This window comes from Pelodiscus sinensis, chromosome 24 (assembly GCF_052426305.1).
Source record: "Pelodiscus sinensis isolate ZL-2025 chromosome 24, ASM5242630v1, whole genome shotgun sequence".
Taxonomy (NCBI): domain Eukaryota; kingdom Metazoa; phylum Chordata; order Testudines; family Trionychidae; genus Pelodiscus; species Pelodiscus sinensis.
This window is the reverse complement of record NC_143075.1, coordinates 2,048,693-2,061,291: the sequence shown is the minus strand read 5'-3', so window position 1 is coordinate 2,061,291 and position 12,599 is coordinate 2,048,693. Positions and strand designations below refer to the sequence as shown.

Below are 12,599 nucleotides of genomic sequence, written 5' to 3'. Positions count from 1 at the left end.
CGTGGGGCTGCCCCGGCTGGCCCTGCGTGGACACCCCAGCCACCGCGTCATCCCGGCGGAGCCGCTCCTGGCTGCTGCCTCGCGCATGGAAGGCAAGTACGAGGCAGGCAGGGCCAGGGCGCGTGGCTCTCCCAACCAGGCTGGGCCCTGTCCTGACCCCCAGGAGAGTGGGGGGTTTGTAGCCAGAGCGCCTCACACGGGCTGCAGGGCGACTGCTGAGCCGGCACGGCGGAAGAGACTGGGCAGGACGGGGAAACCTGCCCCCCAAAGGCGGCAGGGCTGTGGAGCTGGTGCGCTGCGCAGAGGTGGGCGCAGGGCAGGGGAGGGCGCCGCGCAGGGGAGGGGAGGGGAGAGGGCCGGGGAGGGTGCTGGGGAGGGTGCCACGCGAGGGAGATGCTGGTGGGTCCCCGGGCTCCGTCGGATTCTCTTGTGAGGTGCGGGGAGAGGAAGCCGCTGCGCGGGGGAGGGGAGGGGGCAGGGGAGGTGCCTTGCTGGGAGGGGAGGGCACCGCGCGGGGGAGGGGAAGGGGCAGAGCAGGTGCCTTGCTGGGGAGGGGAGGGCACCACACTGGGGAGGGGAGGTGCCTTGCTGGGGAGATGCTGGTGGGTCCCTGGGCTCTGTCGGAGTCTCTCGTGCGGTGCGGGAGAGGAGGGGGAGTTTGGCCACCGGAGGACGCGCCGCTGCCTGGCTTCGAGCCTGGTGATCCCCAGGTATCCGTGGGGCCCCGGCTCCGTCCCCGCACACAGCGAGGGCCCTGCCTCCCGGCGAGTGTCGGGCCGCGCTGGCTGCGGATCCAGGAAGCGAGGAGGGAGCCGGGCAAAGGGGGTTTTGCCCCTGGCTATTCCTTGGGGGTGGCCCCAGGGCTGGGAGGCCCCGTCAAGGAGCAGGACCCGGCTGTGCGGCTCATCAGCTCCACGAGCCCCTGGCACGGTTGCATCCCTCGTGTGCGGAGCGATGCAGACGCCCCACGCAGTGTGGATGAAGCTGGGTTGCCGCGGGGGCAGCCCAAGGAAAGGCCTTCAGGAGGGAGGACCCTGGTCCAGCCCCAGCCCACCGGAGTGAGGGGCAGTGGCTGTGAGAGGAGCCAGCTGGGCCCCCCCCATGTGGCCAGCAGACCCCGAGATCCCAGAGCCTGATGGTGCCGGGGCAGCAGGGCACTGCCCGGCTTCGCCACGCCCACGCCCCACGCAGGGCAAACCCCGTCCTGAGGGCCCGGTGGGTGGCAATTCCGGAGCCCTCTGCCCTCCACGCAGCCGGCTTGGTGCCCTGGCACCTCTGGAGGGGGCTGGCCCAAAGCCCGAGGCCTGGCTTAGCCCCAGGCAGCTGCCGGAGATAGCTGAGATGAGCCAGTGGCCCATGTGCAGGGTCAGAGTCCCCGGCGTGGGCAGGCGGCAGGAGCTTTCAGACGAGGGTTGCCAGGGTCCAGTATTGACCCGGACAATCCGGTATTTTCGCCTCCCGTCTGGTAAAAAACTCCAGAAAATACCAGGCCCCTAAACTGCCCTGAAATGTCCGGGACTTTCTGATGCTTTCCCGGCCAGGAGGCGAAAATCCCGGGCTGTCTGGCTCAATCCGGAGGCAGCCGGGAACCCTGGTGCTTCCCGGGTTCCGCAGGGAGCTGTCCGGCCCGGCGCAGGGAGGCAAGATGGCGGGCGGCCGCCAGCAGCCGGGGAGGGCCAAAGCCTGACCCGCGGTTTGTAAAGGGGCCTCGCTGGGTTTTTGTTTAACACCTCGGGGGCTTTTTTTTTTGCTCTACAAACTTTTCCCTGGTGTGGTTTGTGCTGGTTGTTGGGTATTTTTTCTGGAACCATCTGGCAGGCCTATTTCAGAGGGACCAGACAGCGGCTTCCCCGCAGCGGGGTCGGGCTGGGGGCTGTCGCTGGCTGCTCCGGACGGGATGCCCTTTGCCTGGACTCAGCTGCCACAAGGCAGGGCCAGGCCTTCCCCCGGCAGGCAGCAGGGCAGCTCTGTGCTCTGGGACCGCTCGCCGGCAGGGGCTGCCTTTGACCTCGACTGCCCCGCGTGGCTTGGTGCTGCCTGTGTGGGCAGCCCCCGACCCTGAGCCACCCACTGCCGGGAGCTCAGCCACGCGGCCGGCCGGGAGAGGAGCTGTCCCCTGGGCCGACTCGGCCGCTCCTCCCCCACGCAGGATTGCCAGGGGTCCGGTTTTCTATCAGACAGTCTGGTTTTTGGGGCCTCTGTCTGGTAAAAAAATCCGGAAAATACTGGCCACGTGCAATGTGCAATGCCCGGTATTTCCTGGCTCTCCGGCTGGCGCCGGATGGAAGCCGGGCGGGGGGAGTGGCTGGGAGGCGGCGCGATCGGCGCTGGGAGCCCTGGTTGAGTCTGACGCCTTGGGGGGGGGAGGAGGAGCCCGTCCCTGCTCCTGAGCGCGTGCTGGAGCCGCAGCCGGACTCACGCGCTTCGCCGGGACCGTGCGCGGGTCGGGCAGCGCCTGGGATCTGCATGTGCCCGGGTCAGTCCCGCTCCCTGCCGGCCGATTTCCTGCCCCCCGACCCTTCCCTGCCAGCTCCCCTGCCCCGACCCCATCCCGGCCACCCCTGCTTCCTGCTGGCCGGTTCTCCTCCAGCCAGCTGCCTCCCCGACCCCCCATCTCCCAGGCCAGCCGCGCTGCCCCCTTCTCCCCTCCGCCCGGCCGGCCCTGCCCCCCATCAGGTGTGTCCGGTATGTTTTCTAAGCCTCCCCCCGCGGTGCCGAGGGAAGGGGCGCCGGGCCGGGGCCCTGAGGGGGTTTCCTGCGTGGCCCCTCTCACCGGCCCCTCTCCCTCCTGCCAGGTTCCAAGTCCTTCAATATGATGTCCCCGACCGGCGACAACGCCGAGCTGCTGGCAGAGATCAAGGCTGGGAAGAGCCTCAAGCCGACTCCGCAGAGCAAGGGCCTCACCACCGTCTTCTCGGGCAGCGGCCAGGCGGGGGCCAACGTAGGTCACCTCCGGCCTCGCTCGGCCCTTGGCTCTGCGGGAGCAGGGGGGGTAGCGCGTTAATCCAGGGCGGCTGACGTGAGTGGCTGCAGTTGTCACACGCTGAGCGGGACCCGCTTTGCGCTGGCAGCAGTCGAGCCGTGGGGTGGGGGGGTCCCGCCGGAGGCAGCCGCTGCTCCCAGGAATCCCAGGGGCCCAGGGAGCCGTGGGCAGGGGTCTCCCCGCCTGGGCTACAACCCAGCAACAGCAGCCCCCTCCCATGGAGCACGCTGGGCAGGAGCGAAGGCCCCTGGGGGAGCCGCCAGCCCAGCCTCGCTGCAGAGCACCCGGCAAAGCCGGCGGGCTCACCCCAGGCATGAGCCACCGTCTCCTGGGGAGCGCGGGCGGGGCGTTGGGGCGTGGCCCCCAGACCAGGCTGCCCTAGGCGCCCTGCATGGACAGGTGGAGGGGCTCGAGGGAGGGAGGCTCCTTTCCCTGGCGGTGGAATTCAGTCTGTGCCTCACGCCGCACCCCGCGGCCCAGGGCTGCTGCGCCAGGCGCTGCACAAGCCCCTAGTAGCAGCAGCCCTGCCCCTGAGCCTGTGCTACGGACGCTGGCTGAGGGGACAGCCTGGCAGACGTGGCCCCTCTCTGGAATGGCTCAGGCACCACGGCACCGGGCCAGGCTCCAGCGCGGCGTCCCGGCCACGGGGCTCCGAACTGCCCGGCCCAGAGCCTCCCTCGTGCCACCCCCGGCACTAACGCCCTCTCCTCTTTCTGCCATCCAGCTAGAGACTGCGGCCCCCTCTCTGCCCCCCGCGAGGACACAGAGCCCCCCGAGCACGCCCGACCCAGCCTCCGTGCCCAGGGCCGCCAGCTCCCCCGAGCCAGTCGTCAACGGCAACGCGCCGCTCGTGGCCACGGGGCAGCCCGGCCAGCTGGACGTCGAGACCCTGATCCCCACGCACGACGAGCAGGGGCGGCCCATCCCCGAGTGGAAGCGGCAGGTGATGGTGCGGAAGCTGCAGCTGAAGATTCAGGAAGAGGAGGAGCAAAAGCGCAAGGTCAGCGGCCGGGGCCGGGGGGCTGCCGTGCCGTGTGCTGTGACCGTACCGGCCGTGTGCCGTGCGGGGCGAGGCCGCCAGCGTGCTGGGGGGGGCACAGGACCCCATGCTGTGCCGTGTGCTGTGACCGTACCGGCCGTGTGCCGTGCGGGGCGAGGCCGCCAGCGGGCTGGGGGGGGCACAGGACCCCATGCCGTGCTGTGTGCTGTGACCGTCCCAGCTTGTGCCGTGTGGGGCGAGGCCGCCAGCGGGCTGGGGGGGGCACAGGACCCCATGCTGTGCCGTGTGCTGTGACCGTACCGGCCGTGTGCCGTGCGGGGCGAGGCCGCCAGCGGGCTGGGGGGGACACAGGACCCCATGCCGTGCCGTGTGCTGTGACCGTCCCAGCTTGTGCCGTGCGGGGCGAGGCCGCCAGCGGGCTGGGGGGGGGCACAGGACCCCGCTAGCCTCGGCACAGTCGAGAGAAGCCGCCATCCCTGCCGAGCGCTGAAGTGCATTGTGGGAGCCACACCTGCAAGGCTGGTGCAGGGGAGCAGCCGGGGCAGCCCAGCATTATCACCGGGGGCCTCGCTCGGGGCAGCTCAGCACGGTCCATCTGCCACGCCCCTTCTAACCCACCCCGGCCCTGCTGTGACGGACCGGGCCGAGTCTGGGCACAGCTGAGGGCGTCCGCTCAGGGTGAATTGCTCAAATCCGGGGCTCCTTACAGCCCCCGACTGGCGACCTCCCCAAACAGGCCACACACCAGTCCCACAGAGCGCTTCAGCTGCCTGCCTGAAGCCTCCTGAGCAAAACCCCTCCGGCACCCCAGCAATATCCGTGCCCCAGATGGCCCCGGGCCTATACACAGGTGGGGGGTCCTAGCGCCCAATCCCACCTACCCCGAACAAGTTCTGTCCGGTTCCAAGAAACCAGCCACAGATCCCTGGTCAATTTACCCTCGATGCAGGCTCTAGCAGAGATGTTGCAGCTGCTGGTTTAAAAGTTCTTGTTGCGCATCCTAGGATCAGGATGGGTTCACAGGTCTTCCGGGCTCTTCGATCCCTGAAGTGCTGCCTCTGGGATGAAGTGCTGAGCTGAAGACAAAGATGGAGACCACCACATGGCCTATTTATCCCTCCTTCCTGGCCTCTTCTTGGCTGCAGCCGGTCACCTGGCCATCGGCCTATCCCTGCTGGCAGCTCTTAGGTCTCCGCCCTCCTGCTTTAGGTGTGTCCTTGCCCATCGAGTGCCATTGTCCCACAGGGCCTCGCTGATTAGCATGTCCATAGGCCGGGCTCTGCCCAATGCTCAACCATATTCAGAGAAATATTCAGTTTCCACACAGATTACAGATTCCTACCTACACACACAGACATTATACACTCACATAAATAGCGTACACAGGATCAGCAGACAGTGAGCTCCCATTCAACACCCCACATGGCCCCTTTTATACCCTTTTTTGGGGCCAACACCCCCACCTATGGGTGCAGCAGTGATCTGGCTGCTTCCCTCAAATTCAGTAACGTGACACCTGCCCTGCAGCCCCAGCCACCCCGGTAGCCCCAGCAGTAGGACGGCCTTGTGACGCCGCCCCCGCCCCAGGGCTCAGTCTGTCCCCTCGGCCCCCGGGGAGCGGGAGAGACGGCCCGGCAGCGGGCGTGCCCTGGGGGCCGGAGAGGGGCCCGGGAGAAGCCACCCGCAGCTCAGGGCAGTTAGCGCGAGGCAGCCCAGCGGAAGGACCCTGCAGGCTGGGGACACCGTTGGCAGGCGCGGGGGCAGGCAAGGGGCAGCTCTAGTTCCCGTCAGCCTGGCCCAGGAGGGCCAAACGCAGAGCAAGGGGGAGCCGCCTGGGGCGGGGGGAGCCGGCAGCAGGCCCTGGACTGCACCAAGGTCCGACTGCGCCGGAGCTTTGCAGCCTCGTGCCCCGCTCGGCTCGCGCCCTGGGGATGGGGCCCGTTCCAGCCAGCCCCTGTCACACGGGCAGCCCCGGCTCCCCCGAGAGGTGAACTCCATCGGCCTGGGCTGGACAGAGCCTGGGGGCTGGGCCCCTCCCTCCTCAGCGGACCCATTCCCAGGGCGCCTGTGGGCTGGCGCCACGGGGCTCCCACCGGCCCCTGGCTGCGGCTGAAGAGGGGGGCTGGGCGGAGGCAGCGGCCCCGTGGGGTTAGGGCAGGCAGGGAGCCGGCTTTGAAATCTCTCCTGAGGATGCAGCGGGCGGCATTTTCCTGGCGGAAGGGGCTCGGGGAGCTAAGAGGAGCCAGGCCCGGCCCCGGAGCCGCTGCAGGAGCTGCCAGAGCGCGTAGGGAAGGGACCTGGGACCTGCTGGGCCCGGAGGCAGAGCGCGCTCCCGGCCAGGCGGGGCTCGGCTGGGCCCGGGGCTGCTCACAGCCTGTTCCTGCTGCCTTAGGAATTCGAAGCCAAGGGCTGTAAATAAGTGGCTCGTTTAGAGAGCTGCTGGCGGTTGGCGTGCAGCTCCGGCAGGGCCGTCCCAGCTGGGTCAATGGGGTTCATCCTACTGATGCCCCTCAGCCCCGTTTGCACTGTAAGAATCGGGTGCCATGGTGCCGGCCACGCCCCTGCCCAGAGCAACCTGCGGCGCTGGCGGAGGCCCGGGAGTTCGCACCGGGGGCGGGGGGAACAGACATCCTGGCGCGACTCATTTCTCCAGTTTTCTGCACTTGGATTTGCTTTGAGGCCACGTTGTCGGGTGGCAGCCCAGCCCCGGTGATGCCCCTGCCAGCCTTGGCCCCGTTCCAGTGTGTGTGCTGTGGAGCGTGCTGCATGAACTGAGGCCTGCATGTGCTTTGCGGTGCTCTGTGCATGCGGAGACACATTTAACCTGCAGCAAGTCGCATTCCCGGGGCTGCCGAACCTGAGCCCCCCCCCCCCCCCCCGAGCTGAACGTTTCCTCGCGGAGCTGCTGTGAGAGGTGCCTGGCGCCCACGCCAAGGCTCCAGCCAAACCATCGCCCAGGCTGGGCGTGGCTCAGACCTGCCGTTTTCCCCTTTCAAATGAGGCCAAGGGGCGGCTTCTAAGCCAGCCCGGCTCCCCCGGCTCCCGGGGAGACAATGCTGCAGGTTCAAATGTCTTACATGGGCCCTCAGTGGTGTAATGAGTGAGCGGCTCCTGGATGCATCGGCCGCCCCATCCCTCGGACTCGCTGCAGCTCACCCTTCGCCTGGTCCCTCTCCGGCAGAGCACGCCCCGTGCACATGGCAAGTCGCCTCCCGCCCCATGGCCTCGCTGCGTGTGCTCTATCGCCCGCCTGGGGCCGCCCCGGCTCTCCGTGAGTCCAGCCTGCCCGGCGCCGTTACACCACTGAGGACATGTAAAGCCTGGTGTGTGCAGACGAAGGGCCTGTGGAGCTCTGTGCTGAGGGAGATGTTTTTTCCCCCTGCCGTAGCTTGGGACCGGGAGTTCCTACCCTCAGGAAGGCTGGCGGTACTCCCATGCCCACAATGGCATTCTGGGACCCTTCGGGCAGCTGATGACCGAGGAGGACATAATCCGCATCGAGAAGCAAATTGAGAACCTCCAAGTGATGCACAAAGTCCAGAAGGTGGAGACGGAGCTGGAGCAGCTGGAGCACGAAATGCAGCAGCTCCTGCCACTCTCGGCTGCCTTGGCAAAGGAGCATTTCACGGCCAACCCCAAGCGCGTGCCAGGCCGAGCTGACGACCTCCCGGCCTGGTGCAGCAAGATCTCCACGCTCCTGAAGAGCATGGCCATCCTCCTGGCTATGCTCGGGGGCAAGGCAGTCAACCTGGCAGACATGGTGAGCCCCGACGCGTCCGAGCACGCCAGCCAGGCCGCCAGCCCCACGCCCACGGCAGTGCCGCTGAAAGAGGGCCCTGCTCCCATCGGGCGGTCGCAGTCCTTCAGCTGCACGCGGGAAGAGGTGGAGAAAGAGATCCTGCAGTGCGGGGTGTCAGTGAAGAACCTGAAGGCCAACTATGAGCTGCACACACAGGGCCGGGTGCTGGAGGCCGCGTCCGGCCGGGTGTACAAGCGGAAGCGGTCCCTGCCTGTGGGAGCCGTGCCCTACGGCTGCGATCGAGAGCCCATCCTGGAAGAGGACTATGTGACGAGCAGCGAGCCGGTCAGTGTGCAAAGCGGAGACGCGGCAGCGGACGGCGTGGAGCCACCCAGGAGGCTGGCGCACGCCCCCTTGGCCTGTGGCGGAGCAGGGCCCTGCCCCTCCCAGGACGCAGCAGCACCGAGTGCGGGTGCGGAGCCTTTCGGGGAGGCCCTGTTCAGCCCCGACCACCTGACCAGAAGCCTCCCGGTGCAGACGGAGCTGAGCTGTGTGCAGGATTACATCGACATGCGGAAGGAGCGGATCGTCTACCTCTTCCTGGAGCACTGGAAGAAGTGGACGTTCACTGAGAGGAAAATGGGGCTCGCCGAAACGCTGGGCCCGGAGTTCAGCGAGGAGCCCAAGGCGTACAGCAGTACCCCGGTCGCCGTGGCGACCGTCAGGAAACCCAGCGAGGACGACCGGCTCCTGTACTTCATGAAGCAGAGACAGGTGGTGGGGAAGCTGATCGCCCACTGGAGAAGCATCATCAGCCAGGTCCCGACCCGGCAGATCCGCCGCCTAAGCCGCGCCAACATGCTGTACTGGCCGGAGCACTTCCTGCCGCACGTGCGCGGCGCCCCGGTGGAGTACGACAGCCTGACGCTGGACCTCTTCATGCTGGGCTACTTCCAGCTGCTGGAGATGAGCATGAGCCGCGAGGAGAGGAAGTTCCGGCACCTGCTGTGCTACGAGATGTTCGACCGGCTGGGCAGCCACAGCTGGGAGCTGATCCGCCAGTTCCACAGGGTGGTGATGGAGGAGATCGAGGCCGGGCAGCGGGACTGGCTGGACGGGTTCGAAGATCTCAAACAGGAGTTCTTTGGGGACAGCCTGGAGCCGGCGCCCGGGGCTGCCGTGGAGGCCGAGCTCCCAGCGGGAACCCAGGCTCTGCAGCTGCTCCGCCAGGAATCCTCCCAGAGCTTGGCCAGCGAGGCCCCGCAGCCCGCGCCAGCGCCCGAAGAGCTGGGCTTAGCCCCGGCCCCTATGAGCCGGGAGAGCTCCGTGCAGCTGGTCGCCGAGCTCGGGGAGTTCAGCAACGAGGACATTTGTCGCTACATAGACCGGAGTTTCTCCTTCTGGAAGGAGAAGGAGGCGGAGATGTTTGATATCTGAGCCCTCCCTGAGCAGCGAGGAGCCACGCCCGTGGCCTACCCCTCGCAGGGACCGGCCACTGCGCTCTCGGACGGGCCATCTCCCCAGGGACTTGCTGGCTGAGAAGCGTCTCCGGTGGCAGCCGGGGACCATCAGACGCGCCCGGCACCACAGGACTGGACAGGGGCCACGTTGACTCCATTCGTTGGCGCAGGGAGCCGTTGTGTTTGCAAGACGAACTGAGCCCAGGACAACCCTGTCGGGAGAGGCCTGTCTGCGTGTGAGGTGCTGCCGCGGCGACGCCTCTGCCCAGAGAAATGAAACACGTTCCCTGGCGTCGACCGGGCAGCCCAGGGACTCTGAGCAGGAGCAATTTAGTGTCCGATCCCACAGTCCTTACTGGGCAAAACTCCCACAGGCTCCAGCAACTCCAGTGGCCTCCTCGGTGCAGAAGGGCTGCAGGGTTAGTCCCAGAACCCTGAGTTCACGCCGTGGACAGTCTCTGCAGAGCCCTCTGCTTTCCCCAGGGCGGCTGCAGCCACGTGGCATGGGAAGCTGTGGCCAGTGGGTTTTCTGTAGGAGGTGGCCCCTGGCAGCGTGTGCTTTGCATGGCCCTGCCCCTGCCTTCGCCGGAGGAGGAGCTAGTCCCTGGCACATTTCCAGACACACGTGGTCTCCAGTCCTCTGGGTTTGACAGACACGGTGTTAGCGAGCGGGAGCCAGGGCAGTGGGCGGAGGCTCTGGTGTGAGCATCTCCTGCCTTCCTGGGGGAGGTGCAGAAGGGCGCAGGCCCGGTCCCCACGGCGCGCAGGCTGTGCCGGGCTCACTGGGCTCGGTGCCTGGCCCCGCCGCCGGGCAGGCAATCGCGTCCCAGGGCGAGCGCCCTCGACACTGTGTGCTTTCCCCTGCAGCCCGCTCGAGCGCCCTGCCCTCGGAAGGCCTGCATGGGGCGTGGGTGGAGGCAGGCGCCGAGCGCAGACCGACCTTGGGGACCGTTTGCTTTCCGGGGGGCGGGGGTGTGCATCTGCCGTGGCGCTGCTTGTGACCTCCGCAATAAAACTCTGCTCTCGACTGGTGTCCAGCTCTTTCCGTGGGATTCGGTGCCCTGGCCCCGTGCTCTGGGGCGCTGGCTGTTCCAGCCCTGGGCCCTGCAGACACCCAAGGACAGGGCCAGTATGTCTCTTGCCAGATGGTGAGCGAGGCCTGCCAGTGCCCAGCGCCCTGCCTGGCGTCTGGCGAGCAGGCAAAGGGGCAGGGGTTAGCTTGGGTGCAAGTCCTTCCCTGGAGCCGGCCTGGCTGCGCCCCGGCCTTTCCCAGCACGCTGCCCCCCGAGCCTCAGGCTGGCTTTGGCTGGCTGCCTGGAGATTGTGCGGGCTGTCCTGTGTCTGACAAGCCTCGCCCGCCAACACTGAGCTGATGGAGCCCCGGCGGAGGAGCCCTGAGCTCCGGCGTCTGTGGGCCAGTCACAATGGAGCCGAGCGTGGTGGGTGGGGAAACTTGCGCTGGCATGGCCCTGTGGGCCCGATCCTGCCGTCTGTGGGTTTCCGTGGTGGCAGGATTGGGCCCCCTCTCGTGGGAACAGGACCAGCCCGAATGCCAGCCCCAGCTCATATCCCGCTCTAGCTCTCTGTGGCCTGGCGTGTGGCCAGGCCTGGTTCCAGAACCCCTTGGGACATGAGAGGGGCTGTTCGCCCAGCACCCCCGGCCCTGCCCAGGAACGATCCCCAGCGCTCCCGCCGTGGGGCGACACACTCTGGGGTTAGGTAGCTTGTGAACGTCGCTCTGCGTAGCCGTAACCAAGCCGCCGTGCGGCCGAGGGTCCTGTGGGTCCCAGACCTGCCCTGTAGGGGGCTGGGGGCTGGGGCTGGCGAGCGCCCGCTTGTCTCCCGCTGGCGCACACCAGAGCGGAGCGTGCGGGTCTCTGGACAGCGCTGGGGAGCCCAGCCCGGCACCCGGGAAAGGGGAGTGAGGGTGGGGGGCTCGCTCCATGGGGGCGGCTGTGGCTCTGTGGCACTGCTGAGTGGCCAGGACACGTAACCTAACCTGGACTTCCCGGGGGCACCGTCCTGCCCACGCCGCGCCCGGGAGTGCCAGGAGCTCTGGTGCTGCCCTACAGCCGTGGGGCAAGCGCAGCCTGTGCCGTCGCCAAACGGGCCTGGTTCCACAGCCGCCCGGATCTTCCGTCTCGGGGACGGGCTGGCTTGGGGGCGCAGCGATCGGCTGTGGGGACCGCGGCTCGGCCCCCACCAGCACCATGTGCCCAGAGGACGGCGGAGGAGGCCTGTGGCTGTCGCTCTGGGGGAATCGCCCCTTGGGGCCTGGCAGAAGATGGAGGCGTCCGGGCAGGCTCCTGTCCCGTGGCGTGGCGGCGATCACAGCGCTGGGCCAGGGAGCAGCTGGCACGGCCCCTCCGGAGGTGGAGACACTCCTGGCGGCCGACGCACTGGTGGCTCGGGGGAACCTGGTGCTTTTAGTGCCCTTCCTGCATCAACCCTAGACCCATGCTGGGCACTAGCCCCACCGTGCTGAGCTCCCGCCTCCCGGCTCCAAGGCAGGGCAGGGGGCCGGGCACAGCCTGGGGGGGCATGCGGGAGCTCCCGGGCCAGCAGCGCCATCCTCCAGCCTCTGCTCTGCCTTGCTCCGCGAGATGCCCCAGCAGGCTGGCCGGGGGGATGGAGACCCGCGGCTCCTGCAGCAAGGCCGAGCGCGTGGGAGGGGTTATTTGCAAACCGGCCCACGGGGCATCCCCAGCCAGCAGCGCCTGGCGTGGGGCAGGGCGTGCGGTGGCCTCCGCGCCCTGCCATGGCCATTGGCTGCTGGCCAGGGCGATGCCTGGACCAACCTCCGGCTCCTTGGAGGCAGCAGCCCTGCCCTGCGTGGCCGCACCGCGCTCCGGCTCCTGGGAATTCAGCCTGCCACACCAGCGGGGCCCTTGCGCCGGCCGGCCCATGGGGCTGCTCTCTGGGCCCAGCCCAGGGATTTCTGGCCACGCGGGAGGGGCTTAGTGGGGCCTGGCCCTTCGGGAGCTGTCGGATTCCAGCCCCACCCGCTCCCTGCTAGGGGCTGGCTGCGTGCGGGCCGGGCGGCGCTTCGCTCTCTGCTCCAGCTGCACGTTCCCAGCCTGCTCCTCGGTGGGGGTTCCTGCTGCCCTCTGTCTCTGCCCGCAGCCCCCCCGGACACCACATCGCCGCCCCAGAGCCCTCGGGACTCCCCCTCCCTCTCGGCTGCCCGGCCCTCTCTCACGGCGGCCAGCCCAGGGCAAGGAGCCCTCCCACTCCATCCGTCCAGAGAGCGCCTGTCCCTGCCGCCCTCCCGCCAGTGGGCCGGGCTCCCGGGCTCCTCAGTGCCTTTTGCTGTCTTGCAGGAGAAGGAAGAAGCAGCTCGCTTGGCCACCATGCCAGCCTGGCGGCGCGAGATCTTGCGGAAGAAGCTGGAGGAGGAGAGGTGAGCTGTCCCCGGGC

At 68.2% G+C, this 12,599-nt stretch overlaps 1 protein-coding gene across 1 annotated transcript in view; it reads left to right on the top strand.

Annotated features, from left to right (window-relative positions):
- The window catches only part of ESPN (espin), an 84,653-nt gene that overhangs the window by 71,968 nt on the left and 86 nt on the right, over nucleotides 1-12,599 (top strand). The window contains exons 10-12 of the mRNA XM_089773057.1: nucleotides 2,796-2,941; nucleotides 3,708-3,983; nucleotides 7,372-12,582. Of these exons, the coding sequence (XP_089629183.1) occupies nucleotides 2,796-2,941; nucleotides 3,708-3,983; nucleotides 7,372-9,159 (2,210 nt within the window). The 3' untranslated portion in view covers nucleotides 9,160-12,582. The remainder of the gene's footprint in view (nucleotides 1-2,795; nucleotides 2,942-3,707; nucleotides 3,984-7,371; nucleotides 12,583-12,599) is intronic.